This window comes from Patagioenas fasciata, chromosome 4 (assembly GCF_037038585.1).
Source record: "Patagioenas fasciata isolate bPatFas1 chromosome 4, bPatFas1.hap1, whole genome shotgun sequence".
In the NCBI taxonomy this organism is placed as follows: domain Eukaryota; kingdom Metazoa; phylum Chordata; class Aves; order Columbiformes; family Columbidae; genus Patagioenas; species Patagioenas fasciata.
Genome location: NC_092523.1, coordinates 46,593,551 through 46,608,142, shown reverse-complemented (window position 1 = coordinate 46,608,142; position 14,592 = coordinate 46,593,551). Strand labels below are relative to the sequence as shown.

Sequence of the window (14,592 nt, the reverse complement as noted above, 5' to 3'; positions counted from 1 at the left end):
TAAAAAAAAAAAATTATAAATAAAACCACAAACACCCCTTATTTTCTTTAAAACAATTCCGGAATCCTTCAGGATGCTTCTGTCTGATTAAATAAAAAAACCCGCTATTCACTGACTCCAGCTGCGCCACCAGGCAGTGCCACCGCACCCCGACAGCCTCTGACTGTCCCGCTGCGCTTCAGCACCACGGACGCCGCCCTGAGGCCCCTCACTCCTCCCGGGAGAAGGTGAACTTTTAAAATCACCTTCTTAACTTCTTCTGGGCTTTCCTGGAGCCACCGGTGTAGGATTTTTTTTGCTGTTGTTTTAGTTTTACCCCAGGGATGGAGGAAACAGAAAGCACAGCGATTGGATTTTCTTTTCAGTTTGGGATATGAAATAAAAAGCTGTATGGGCTCAACCTTCCCAAACTTTTTATAAATTGATTTTATTAGACCTTCATGAGCTTTTATTTAAATAAATGACTCTTAGACCCAAAACACCATCAATGGCTCCTAATAAAATAAAATGACTGAGAAAACACATTGCAGCTCTTCCTAGGTCTCCTCTTTAAGCACAGTTTCCCCCCAAATTCATACAAGTTTCTGCACAAAACCTGAAACATTTGTACCTCCACATTGGATCATTTGCTGTTAATATTCTACTGGTAGAAAAGACTTTGCTCACTTCAAATGTATAAATCCTGTTATGTCCTTCCAAGCTAAAAGCAAAAAGGCTGCCTGGTAACTCCTGGCCTTGCAAAGCCTCGATTCAGCCTCATTCGCAAAGACGAAAGGGGTTGTTGGTAGAGAAGCTGAACACTTTTTCTACTAGCATTGATCAGTTTCTGCGAAGGCAGAGTGAATTGATTCTCTTCATCAGCTGAAGGCTCTGGAAATATTACAAAACCCCAAAGCACTTTTCAGTTTCAAGTCCCTCTATGTTACATCGCCTGGCCCTCTCTCTGCTTTAGTGTGGGTCACACTTGCCCCCACAGATGGGTCTTACTGATTTAACCCTAAGGACTATCTCAAGTCCTCAAAAATATCACACGCAGTTTCACTCCCTCCGGGATGTCACACTGGCTGATAACATGATTGTCTGAGAGCTTCTGTGCTCACTATCCATGCTACAAGTTTTACGGGATAAAGAATATATTTTTAAGGGCACTTGTGAAGATTACAGTATTTACGAATGCACTGATTAACTGAGCCCCACTGATTGCACTCTAGTATTCAATCAAAAGGGTAAATTGTGTCCAGTTCTGGGCCCCTCAGTTCAAGGAGGACAGGGAACTGCTTGAGAGAGTTCAGTGCAGAGCAACGAAGATGATTAAAGGAGTGGAGCATCTCCCTTAAGAGGAAAGGTTGAGGTAGCTGGGTCTCTTTAGCCTGGAGGAGACTGAGGTGTGACCTGATTAATGTATATAAATGTGCAAAGGGTGAGTGTCACGAGGGTGGAGCCAGGCTCTTCTCGGTGACAACCAATGATATGACAAGGGGCAATGGGTATAAACTGGAACACAGGAGGTTCAATTTAAATTTGAGAAGAAACAACTTCTCAGTGAGGGTGACAGAGCACTGGAACAGGCTGCCCAGGGGGTTGTGGAGTCTCCTACTCTGGAGGCATTCAAAACCCACCTGGATGCATTCCTCTGTAACCTCATCTAGGTGTTCCTGCTCCGGCAGGAGGATTGGACTAGGTGAACTTTCGAGGTCCCTTTCAATCCCTAACATTCTGTGATTCTGCGAAATAGCAGCGGCTACGCCATGAGCCGCTGTACTGACGGGGAGCAGCCCAAAGGGCAGGGGGCTGACACAGGGGCCTGTCCAGCGGCGCCTCCGCCCCTCGCCGAAGGCCCCGACCGGGCCGGCTACCCACCCACCCGCCCCCCGCGGCACAACCAGCGCACCGCCCGGTCGCCCGGGGCCGGGCCGCTCCTCACCTGCAGGGGGCAGCGGCCGGGCGGCGCGTGCTCGGGCGCGCGCCCGCGGTACACCGGCCGCTCGAAGCGGGGCTCGTTGTCGTTGGCGTCCTCCACGCGGACGCTCAGGCGGCAGGCGGTGGCGCGCGGCGGGTGCCCGCTGTCCCGCGCCACCACGCGCAGCTCCAGTACCGCCTGCCGCTCCCGGTCTAGGCGGGCGCGCGTGCTGACGGCGCCGCTCCGCGCGTCGATGTGCAGCAGGGTCAGGGCGGCCGGTTCGCCCTCCAGCGCGTACCGCACCTCGGCGTTGGGCGAGCCCGGCTCGTCGGCGTCGGAGGCGCTGACGCGGAGCACGGCGGTGCCGGGGGAGGCGGCCTCGGAGATGGCGGCGCGGTAGTGGGGCTGCGGGAAGGCGGGCGCCTCGTCGTTGAGGTCGGCGACGCGCAGCAGCAGCGGCTCCTCGGCAGAGAGCGGCGGCGCGCCGCCGTCCGTGGCCACCAGCCGCAGCTCGTAGAGGTCGCGGCTCTCACGGTCCAGCGGTCCCGCCACGCAGAGGAAGAAGACGCCGGCACCGGCAAGCCGCAGGGCGAAGGCGCCGTCGCCGCCCAGCAGGGCCAGCGCGATGCCGCCGCCGCCGCCCTCCGCACCCTCCGTCTCCTCGTCGGCGTCCGAGACGGAGACGCGTGCCACGTAGTCGCCGGTCCGCGCCCCCTCGGAGATCTGCGGGCCGCCGGTCTCGGTGAGGTAGAGCAGGCGGATGACGGGGCGGTTGTCGTTCACGTCCAGCACGGCCACGGAGACGAGGGCGCTGGAGACCTCGGGCTGGGCGCCGCTGTCCCACGCCTCCACGACCAGGCGGTGCAGGGCCCGCGCCTCGCGGTCCAGCGGGCGGCGGAGGCGCAGGACACCGCTGCGCTCCTCCACCGCGAAGTAGCCGTCGGGGTCGCTCTGCCGGCGGTTAATGGCGTAGCGCACCTCGCCGTTGGTGCCCAGGTCGGGGTCGGTGGCACGCAGGCGGCAGACAGCTGTGCCCGGCGGCGCGTCCTCCCGCAGCCGCGCCTGGTACTCGTCGAGGCTGAAGGCGGGCGCGTTGTCGTTCTCGTCCAGCACCCGCACCGACACCCGCAGGCGGCCGCGACGCCGCGGGCTGCCGCCGTCCCACGCCTCCACCACCAACCGGTGCGCGTCTGCCCGCTCGCGGTCCAGCCACCGCAGCAGCACCAGTTCCAGCGGCTCCGGCCTCCTGTAGCGCAGCTGGAAGAGTGGCGGCTCCCCCGCCGCGCCGCTCTCCTCCAGCAGCGCATAGCCTTGCGTGCCGAAGCAGCCGGCGTCGGGGTCGCGGGCGGCCGGGAGGCGGAAGGCGCTGCCGGGCGGGCTGAGCTCAGAGATGTTGAGCTGCAGGCAGTCCCGCGGGAAGCTTGGCGGGTGGTCGTTCACGTCGGTGACCGCGATGTCCACCTGAACCACCTCGCCGCGCAGCGTGGCCGCCGCGAAACTGTAGCGTGCCCGCCGCTCCCGGTCAAGCCGCCGCGCCGTGCGGATGATGCCCGTCTCCGGCTGGACGTGGAAGTCCGCCAGGACCGCCGAATCGCCGCTCCCCTCCGACAGCAGGAAGCCCCCCGGCGGCTCCGCACCCGCCGGCAGCCCCGCACGGATGTCCCCCACCAGTGTCTCGGCCGGCAGCTCCTCGTCCACCGACAGACTAAGGTTATACACCGCCGCCGAACCGCGGCCCGCCGCCCACAGCCACAGCGGCACCAGCAGCGCCAGCGCCCGCCCCATCGGGGAAACACCGCCGCCTCGCCCGCCCCGGCACCTGCCGCCTAGCAGCCGCCGCGCCATGCTCCGTCGCTAAACGGGCATCGCTGGCAGCCTGCACCGCGTCGCTCCCCGCCGCCGCCGGGCAGGTGGCTTCGCCCCGCCGCCACGGGAAGAAATCGCGTGTGTTGCCGGTGCTGGGAAGGACAAGGCTGTGCGAGGGGGCGGGGAGGGCGGCTCCCCCCCGCCGCCACCGCCCCGCGCAGCCCCCGCCCCGCCGGGCACCACCGCCCACCGCAGCGCCGCCGCCCGCCCTCCCTGTGCCCGGGGGCTGGCGGCTCCCACGCGCGGACATGTCGCGCAGGGTTTGGAGAGCGCGGCGCTGCTCAAGGGCCACGCTGAAGTTGGAGAGGTCTTTGCCGAAATTGATTTCCTCGGGGAACCACCTGGCTCAGCTGCTGATGGGGGAAAGCAGTGAGCAGCACAGGGACTGCCTGTGAATGCAGGGGCATGCCTCGTGAAGAAGAATTTAAATGAGATAGAAATCTGTGGGGATAAACGGGTTTGCTCAATTCAGCAAGGATTTTTCTCACCTTAATATTCTGGTTCTCGTTTTCCATGAAAGAGCTTGCTGCTTATCCTAGCATTAGGTTAACAAATAGTGTTCAGTGTGGCAGGGAAGCATTTACCAGAAATAAGCTTTAAGTAGAAACTTCCATCAGCCTCAGCAAGACTCAGATTTTCTTCCTTTTTCACTTTCCTGACTCACATTTCTAACTGGGACTGGTCTAAGGATGAATTAGTGTTTCTTCAGTGACACTGAGATTATACAGCATCATATAAATGCTAAGTACCAACCATCCATCTTTCCATGGAAGTTAAGTACAATACTTCAACAGTCTCTTACTATTCACACTGATCCTTTACCACGCTTAATTTCACCTTTCTGGCAAGAATCTGGCAATCGGTCAGAGAAAAGTAAATTCATGCTAGGACAGACAAGTAAAATCAGGGCAAAGACAATAAAGTAGCAGGAGGAGTTACTGTAGCTCGGTCCTCTCCTCTGAAGGAGCACTTGGGAGGGCAGCTGTTTTGCTCTTTGCCACTTTTCCAAATCGGGGAAGGACTACCCAAGTGCCAGAGCACTCATTCCCTGAGGGGGGAAAAGCTGCTGTAACAGCCCTTGATGTATCCACACAGGAGAGGAGAAGGGGAAGAGAAGTGGTTTTTCTAACACTGTTTAGAACCTAATGGTTCCACACATGCAGATAAGAGGGAGAATTAGGTTCTAAATTAAGTTTAGGGGTCATAGTGCACATGTGTGTCTGCATATATGGGAGAGGAGACACACAAGATCATATCTGCTAGATCTGACTTGCCTTCTTATGTAGACAGACAAGACTGAGCAAAAGCTAGATTTTGTCAGATCTTATTAGACACATTTTGAGAAAGTCTCTGTATATTTATATACTGTGATAATTACAAGCATAGAAGCAAGAAGGAAACACTGAGGCCCTTGCCAGTTCCATTCATACACACTGAGAAAACACATGGATCCTCCCCAAGTCACAGATGTTCAATATGGAAATGCCTGGATTCCACTGAATCACAACAAGTTTGGAAAAACAGCCATGTCTCATGCAGGCTATGCAGTCACTAAGAAAACATGTGAATCATGTTCAATCAGGCATATTCACTGAAAAACAAAAACTAAATATTCACTAAACAAAACCTGCTGTCACCAAGGTCAGCCAGTACCTAAAGAGCAAAGTTCTGTATTCAGATACAGCATGCATGAAGATAGCAAGGGAAAAAAGATGGACATAGTTATCTGTGGTTCTGGCAGTATTCATGTATTTTGTGAGACCAGGGCACTTGAGCAGTTTTATAACAAGTGAAGTCATATAAAAGCACTGCCCAACTACAGCATATTTCCAAAAATACCACATCTTTGAGATACTACAGGTGTTCTGTCTGTCTACTGTGAGCATGAGCTTTACCTTGAAAGTGTTCCTCCACCTTCTTCGTCTGCCTTCTCTGAGCATTTTCTTCTTTCCTCCATTCCCTTCTTACGCTTTTTCTTTCGCTCTCTTGTGCCATGTTCATGACCTCATTCCTTTTCTTACACAAATCCCAAACAGAAGTTTCTAAAGCTTGAGGAGATGTTTGCTGTCTCCTGGGTGTATTTAGTTACCCTGCTGTTCCCTGTCTTCTCAGTGGCATGCTGACCTACAGGAAAAAGAGAAGTGGCATCACATAAAACATGGAGGGAAGCTGCCATGGTGACATCCTGAAGAAAGTAAGGGTGAAAACTTTTAGTGCCCTAGCTACCTCCTATGTCCTCAACAGGTCACTCTCATAGTGAAGACACTTGCCAGTTCCTCAGATCTACCAAGCCATATACTGTAAAAAGTGGACAGGAGCATAACCTCGTTTGAAGGCAAGAGATGCTATTTAGAGCATGCTAAATATCAGTGTGTTCCAGTTTAGAAGGGGTTGTCTGTTTGTGAGACAGCATGCTCAGATAGCAATGATGGTTACTTCTCCAGCTGTCTTCCCATCTCTTTCCTGGAGGTGGCTGCCTCTGACTCTGGCAGGTGAAAAGCATGTGAATTCACTTTAAACCGCTGAAGTTTCCAGCCGTGCCTCTTCAGGCAGCCCTACCTGGCCATGGCTCTACTCCACTATATGCAGCAGTGAACTCTGGTGCTCCCAGAGCAGCTCCAAATGCCAATTCAGTCATTCTTGTAGCAGGGAAGCAACCTCCAGGAACTGAGCAAGGAAGGAAACCAGAAGGTGATAACTGTATCAGCTGTTCAAATTTAATCAGTCTGTATTTGTAAATCAGTATTTGCTGTGGTGTGATACCAGAGCACAAAAGATCACTGAAACAGTTATTGTTACTACAACCATGAAGATCCATCATTATGAGAGTTAATTCTACCTACAAACACTGCCTTCCCCACACAACAGCTGTGGCAGCTTAAGATGTGACCCTCCCATGCTAAAGGCATACATGGCTGAGGTGGTAAAGCAGCATGACTACTTCCTTTTCTGCAGCTTGTTGTCTTACTACAAACCATCTTCAGCAGCAGCAGCAGTTTAAGCCAAACCAGCTGACTCGGGACTGATGCAGGGTGGGAGCACTACAGGATCAATTCCAGTCCTCATTTGATGGGCAGTAGCAGCCAGCTGAGGGCAGAGAGTGCCTGAACTGCTCCAGACAGAGCTGAAGCAAATTAAAAAAAAAAAAAAAGTCTTTCAATGAAGTTATTTCCTGTGCTGTTTGAAGGCAGTATGGTTTCAGCTGCTTGTTACTGCCTTTCAGCCAGCAGCCAACATGCTTCCATTTCTGCCTACCAGGTGGTGTTCCTTGATCCTCTGGGGGTTTACTTTTAAGGACAAAGATTAGTTTAAGTAACATTGAAACAATTATTTCCATTAACCCCAGTGATTTTTTTTCCTACGCTGGATTAGAGAGATCCCATATAGATTAGCTCTCTGGCAAAACTGTGGGGTGAGGAAGCACTAGTATCTTCAACCATTGCAGCTGGATCTAAGAAAGGATGTCTGTCTACAGCCTTACTGGCTGGGGTCACCATGGATATTCAGCCTGCAATACGTGGTATATGGAGAAAGCATTAACTTTGCAGAGCATCAGGTGTTTCATTATTTATAGTTCCCCTGACACACATATATCGATTTCAGCAACACCTCTTTGAAGGAGTGTCAGCTGCACAAAAGATTTGCTTGTGACCAAATGAAGGCTGATCACAGTTACTGTAACAGAAAGCTATGTATAGGACTGGTTTCCTTATAAACAAAGTGAAGTGTAGTTAAGAATGAATTTTTTTTTTTTTTCTGGTAGCCATTCCTTCACTTTTGATCACAAACTGATCTGCAGAACTTATTTTGCTGTGGCATAGATGCTTAGCCTTCACTGATGAAGAATAATTTTGTTGCCACAATCTAACTGCAAGTAACGTACTTCAAAGGCAGGAAAGACTTTCACGCTGGTTTGAGAGCTATGAGGCTATGCTATTACTTCTTTGCTTTCACTTCAGATATACTGCAATGCCTTTGCTCTGTCCGTGGAGTGAGTGTTGCCACTGCCTTCTGCGGCCAATTATTTCAGGATCTGTCACTCAGATGTAACCAGCTAAGTAGGATTACCCAGATCAATATTCTCACATTAACTTTATTTCTATTTCACTTATCTCATATGCTGTCATCCAGGCCTAATCTTGATGCTGTGTTTTCATCTTTCAGGTCTTCATTAATCTCTGCTGTCAATCCCATTCTGTTTCCAGTTGACACCTTCCCAGCTGCAAACCCAAGCATCATATCACTTGTCAAGTTGATTGCTCTTAGCTGCCTCACAGGGAGTGGTTACATTCACCAAAAGCCTCCTCCTGACTAAACAGATGGAAAGTAGTGATGTGGTGCACATTCTCTACCCCAGGATCATGCAGAACCTCCATCCAGCTCAAATATGTTTGGATCTGCCTGGAAAATTTGAATGTGTTATTTTATCCACATTTTTTTAATCCCACTGTTCCCTGAAGGGTGAAGATACTTTTTGTTTCTGCATGATACATAACCAATCCTTTTTAATTAACAGAATTTCTGGAAAATTGAACAAAAATTATGAAAATAAATGTTAGTGGGATTAAATGAGATTCTGCTAGACAGGTGTTCCTTCAGATTTTTACACCCTATCCATTTTACATATAAGATTAGCCACAGATTTTGTTACTCTAGGATAGCAATAGGATTTATCCAGAAGTAAAAAACACTATTTTTGATTGCTGTTCACTTCCTCATGTCGTTTTCAATATATATCACAATTAACATATTATAAAGTTAGCTTTAAAGCAGAAGGAAGGCTTCTTTTTCTGCCTGTTATTCTGACAAGCTGCTGCAGGCCTGAAGCAACCCCTTTAAGATGGCCAAAAATAAACATGCAAGAGCTTTCTACTACATGGGTTTCATTTCACCTGAAGATGTCTTTTTGCCATCTGCTTGCCACTGCCAAATCCAGAGTTTAGTGGTCTCTCTAAAACTTGGAAGTGAGCTCCAGAAATCTTGATACAATATAATCCCAGGCCAGGTTTAATACTCCCTTGATGGAATACCTCCCTTGACTACTGTATTGGATTTTCCCAAAAAATGTGTGAGATTATTCAGATTATCACTTTTTGTCACATGATAAGACATCACAACCTGCAATCAGATCCAGTAGTCAAATTCTGTGTAAGAGAAGAAGAAAAAAAGACACAGAGTCAAGTAACGAAAAAGGACTAAATCTTGTCATCTGTTGTTTTTATCTGAACTACACATAATACCAAGAGTATTCAGTGACCAAACGTAGTTCCAGGAGCTCTAAATCCACAGGTAATCTTCATTTGGATGGAGCCTCTTAACTCACGGACATAAGTGCATCATTAGAGAAGTTGTTTGACATCTATGCAAGACAATATCCTAGCATTTCCTACCCTTCCAAAATCCCTCTCTGAAGCCTTGAAAAGCAAGAGATGGCTGAGAGCAAGCAAAATAAAACCGTTACAACCACATCTGAAGATATAAGAAGTCACTAAGCAGAGGATTGCTGTGAATTAGCTCTTCACAGATTTCCCTTCAGGGATGTCAGGGAGCCGACGTTAAGGTTGGCTGACACTGTACACAGTGCCACTGGTGCCAGCAAGGCAAAATACAGGAGCTGGAAGTTAAAAATCAACACAGTTCAAACTGCAAACAAGATGCAAATAGCAACAATGATTGCAACAGCACGCCACAGGACGGGATGCATTTTCTGTTGCTTATGGTCTTTAAATCAGGGTTAGTCAGCAGACGTGTTCTATCTCAGCTACAAATGACAGGGCTCGAAGCAGGAATTACCAAGTAAAACCAAGTCAGGCTAAATGATTAAAGTGTTCCTTTCTGGCTTTTACATCTATGAAAATCCAGTTTCCCAGGGCAGCTGCCCTCATTGCAGAGGAGCAGCCCACACAGTGTGCTGGAGATCTGGAAACCTGCTGCTATCACTTCATCAGTTGAAGTCCCTGCTGAGGACTCAGGCTCGTGGCACTGAGAGGAGACATGGTCGACACATAAAGCTGTATCTTAATATGCTAATCCACTATGCCAGCTGATTCCCTTGCTGGTTTGAGCTAAGTAATTATTTAAAATAGCTATAAATTGGAAAAGGGCTTTGCTTTTAAAGGTAAAATATACTGTAATCCACGTGTGAATTAAGGCCCCTGGCTATTTTCTCTCTTTCTCACACATACACCAAAAGCAACTAATTCACCAGCAGTTTTTGAGGTTTTCCACTCCTTTTCCAGATGATAATTTCATGAGGAGTTTGGATGCCTGAGTCTTGGCTGCTCTGCTCCTACTGATAATACAACAATTACATCCTAAAAAGTTTGCCTGTTTTCTTGAAGACCCTATTCAGGCAAGGCTGTAAATACACAAGAACAAAGCAATCCTCCTTATCCCAGTAGGCAAGTGCTGATTTTCAGGGCATTGTGCAGTGCAAATCATTCCTTTGGGGAGGCGACAGCTGGAGGTGCGGCTGAATGGGGTGAAACCCCCCAGAAGCTGTAGGGGAGTGAATGTTTGTGTTACCTCCTGTAGCATGTTTGGTTTTGTTGGCAGCTGGCAATAAGCTGCTGCTGGCTGATTCTGCCTATTGCATTTCAATAAGCGGTTGTAGAGCACCTAGCAACTTTTGGTTAGGCACCCATTTTTACCATGTGTGAAAACACATTTGTGCAAATCCTAATTAATGGATCGTGTTTGCTTGAAAGTATGCCAAGAATGAGTGTTGGAGACAGAAGCTGATTGCCTATTTTAATTTATGACCTAGAAGCTGCATCTAAAAGCAGTTCTGCCAGCTTCCTCCAGCCACTCCACATCTGTAGGGGGAAATCTTATTTTTATGTTGCTCTCAGTGAATTATCCAAGGTCCTCATCCTCTTTTACAGAGGTTATCTTTACAGAATCCTTGTGTGGCTGAGAAGGTTCATTTTCACCATTCCACGGAGGAACACACACAGATATTAAGTTACATGGCCACCAGATGTTTGAGATCAGAGTGGCACAGCAGTGGTTTTAAAGTTTCAAGCATGGACACCACACTATTACCCAAAGCAGTTTGTTTCCCAACATAGAATTGTCGATGAAATCTCTTTTTAAATAACTTTTCATTGGTCCTAGCCATATTCCTGAATATTTGCCTCTTTGACTATGTTATCTTCATCTGTTTATGGGTTGTAATGCTTTCATGTGTCCCTCAGCAATATATACAGAAATCAGTGTTTGTGTTTCAGAATGAACTCAGCCAAAAAGGATAGGAAGGAGAAGCTTCTCAAGCTTTTAAGTAAGACTTCAAGATAAACTTCTGTAATCTATTCAGAGGAAAAAGGAAGACTGCTAGGCATCTGTAAAAGGAAATCTCTACTTCTATACACACATACATACCTACCCTAGAACACGGCTACAGGAACAAGAAAATATCATAGGAAGCCTAAATTCATACAGCTAATTTTAGGCAAGAACTGTCTGTAGGCCTAGCTCACTATTTCAATTGCACTTGCCTGGTGTTTGTGCCTGTCTTGACCACCTGACTTCTGAATTCCCACAATAAAGGCTTTACAGCTGCTTCTTTCAAAATAACATGAAATGCATCCCTGTGCTGAACAATATCATTGGGAAAATGAAACCAGATCCCTAAACCCACTCATCAGAGTAGTTGTTTTGGGGCCAGCACAGCTGGGGATGGTCCTTCCCAATGCTGGGATGCCCCCGGCCTCAGTCATACACTGAAACTTGGTGCCAGCACTTTGGGGATTAGAGGAGTGCATCTGTTTTTAAATACATTTTTCCTAAAAAGAGTTACTAGCCTTTTTTAGTACACCATGAAAAAGAATTGCTACTATGCTTTTCAGACTTTGCCAGTAAGAAAGATACGACACTCTTAAATGGAATTGTAAAGTGTTTCACTGTGGAAATGGATGAGCAATGGACTGCATTCTGCTGGGAGCAGGTGTAACTTCCTGGAAGAGGAAGAATGTGTTTATACCAGCAAACCTGGTGATGCTCATGTCTACCAGAAACAAACCAGTACTGAGAAATATCCTAGTGAACTGAAATGCCATCTGTTCCTGTGCTGCAAAGTACTTCAGTAACTGAAAATCCAGAATACAGAGAAATAGGGCACTCTGATGACTTTGGGTTGTGCTCAGGTCATCCTTTTCCCTTCACACAAACCAGAAAAGCACCATTTGTGCAGCTGGCCTGAGGACTGGTCCCCAGAAGGGGACCAGTCCTCAGGGATGCCACAGCCACCCTGGGGCCCCCATTCTCCCACTCTCCATGGGAAGAGCTGCTGTCAGGACAACACATGTACTCCTTGCTGCCACACAGTGGCAGGGACGCTGGGCTCCACACTGTGCCCACCCTGCACGGGACATCACTCTACCTTTTAACCTCCCACCCCTGCCCACCATGTCCCTATGTCTGCACACTGCCTCTCTACTGAAAACGGGCATGACTCACAGACCACCATACAAACCCAAATAGTTATGCAGGGCGAAATGACATTGTCCCCTCAGTAAAATCTGTCTGTTTTACCTGTGGCTCCATCTTCAGTTTATTGTTGTGTGGTGGGGATAGAAGGGGAGGAGACCATCGCCCAGCAGGACTCGCTGTGGGGGCCATAAGCATTTTTCTAGGTCTGGGAGCAGTTCACAACTTCCTCGCTGATGCTAAAGAAAACAACACACATGAAAGTGCTCCTGCGAGGCTCAATATAGGGTCTCTCTCAAGGTTCAAATCTCAGTTTACACCCATAGAAAAAAAAATATTGCCAGCATGAGCTCATGACACAGTGATCTCTCTCTGAACGCTCATTTTGGCTTATGTGCTTGGAACAGCCTGATATTTTCTCTGTAGCTCAGTTGTGCAATATTTCACCTCACTCTTCATCAAGAACCAGGAGGGGTCCATATTGCAATGGAATGAAAAAAATAACAGCAGTTCTAATTTAATGTGTATTTCTTTTATAAGAGGACCTTTTAAATGACAGCCACAATTTTTATTTTCATACACAAAGAAATTCTCTATAAGACTTAAGGTTTGCGTTTTCTACTTTTCTTTTTTCCTTCTGTCATGAGAGAGCTGCCCTTAGTTGTTGACACAGACTATCAGGATTTCATTGTGTTAAACAGATTGTTGGCAGCCACTGGGAGGGTAAAATGAATTAAACTACACTGAAATAACTGTTTATACTTTTAAAAGTGGTATTTGTTTGTGAGTTCTAAAGCTCTCTACAGATGTTAATGAATGAATGAATGAATGAATGGAGCTTTACAGCTATCTTGTTGGAGGGATAAGCAGAGCGCGCACATTTCATTTCCAAGCACAGAGGACACTTCACTTGTCTGAGGTCAGACTGAATGCACCTGATCCAAAATCTACTGAAATCAATAAAAGGTTTTCCTGTGACTTCACGGCATTCTGACCCGAGACCTAAACTAGTGATAGAATGAGAAAATAATTCATGACCCTCAAAACTCTTCTAATAGCTATTAGGCTACTTTCCTTCCTTCTGTTTTAGAGCAGACTTAAACCAGAATCAGCCAAATCATGATAATTTATTATAAGGCAATATGATACAAGAGAACTTGTGTTAAAGCTTTCCAGCAAAAAAAAATCATATTGCAAGGACAAATAATAGTACTTTGTGGCCAAGATAATCTTTAGAGGAAATCAGAATAAGTTGAAATATTCCCATAGGCTTCTTTGCTTGAGCACTAAAGCCCTTATCTGAAATGCTTTATTTACTGCAACAATTTCATGCTATTTTTGTCTAGATTAATTGCCTGACAAAGCTATGGCAGAAGTACCAACTAGAAGTTAGTACTCAATAGTGTACTGTGGAAATTAAAAAGCTGGAACACTCAGAATTGCACACTGTTAGGCTGCTAAACAGATGAGCAATTAAATCTTCTTATTAATTTAAAATATACCTCTTAAATTGCATAAGTAACAGTGCTGTATTCATAACTGTAGGATCTATTTGGAAATATAGACAGCTCTCAACTATATGGCAGTAAGTTATCATGACTGGGATTTAGTCATGTGGAAGTATAGAAGATACCGAAGTTGCTCTGAAAAAACGAGCTTATTTACTTGCAAACAATACCACCCAACAAACAGCTCTACTGCTTCTGCACCTGAGCTGGGCAAAGCCCTGGGACCTTTGTGCTCTGCAACCAACAGTGTCACTGACATTTTTCTCCTACCAGTTGTGTTTATCTTCTTACACTCTAATTTACGTAGACTTTGTATTAGCTATGTTTCTTTTTCTCTGAGTGGCCACTTCTTATTCCACTTCACTGAATATTTAAACTTATCACCCTTATGGTAATTGAGGATTCCCCCAGTTGCCTGCTAACAGCAGTCTTGCAAGAGAAATGGCTTGACGTTAGCTTCACCCTCTTTCTCTCCTTGTCTAAGCTCCAGACCACTCATTCACTCCACCCAAGATGTTCTGACCAAGAGGAGAAAGTGAGTTTCCAAGTCAAACATCTCAAACAGAAAATGGCTTTCCAGCTACCCCCTTTTTCTCTCGCATTAGCAGCCTTCCAGGCCGAGGGCCAGCACTAGCTGGTGGCTGGGCCAGGAAAGGACAAGCTCCCTCGGATTGCTGGAACTTCCCAGGCCAAAACTAACACATTAAAACCAAGACAAGAGGTAGCCAAAGTAGACTGTGGAGCACAGGATCTACACCCTCACAGGGGGATAAAAGCAGCTCGTAATCTCCATGGGTATCAGTTTCTGATCATCTTTATAAAGGACATGTTGAATGAATCTGCTGCTGGGAGGTGATGAAATGACAAAACCCACCTCCAGAAGAATTTATC

At 47.5% G+C, this 14,592-nt stretch overlaps 1 protein-coding gene across 3 annotated transcripts in view; it reads right to left on the bottom strand.

The window, feature by feature from the left end:
• DCHS2 (dachsous cadherin-related 2) overlaps nucleotides 1–3,861 on the bottom strand; it is a 115,553-nt gene extending 111,692 nt beyond the window's left edge. For all 3 annotated transcript variants that reach the window (XM_065837872.2, XM_071807773.1, XM_071807774.1), the window contains exon 1: nucleotides 1,925–3,861. In XM_065837872.2, the coding sequence (XP_065693944.2) occupies nucleotides 1,925–3,745 (1,821 nt within the window). In that variant the 5' untranslated portion in view covers nucleotides 3,746–3,861. The remainder of the gene's footprint in view (nucleotides 1–1,924) is intronic.
• Between the last annotated feature and the right edge of the window lie 10,731 nt (nucleotides 3,862–14,592).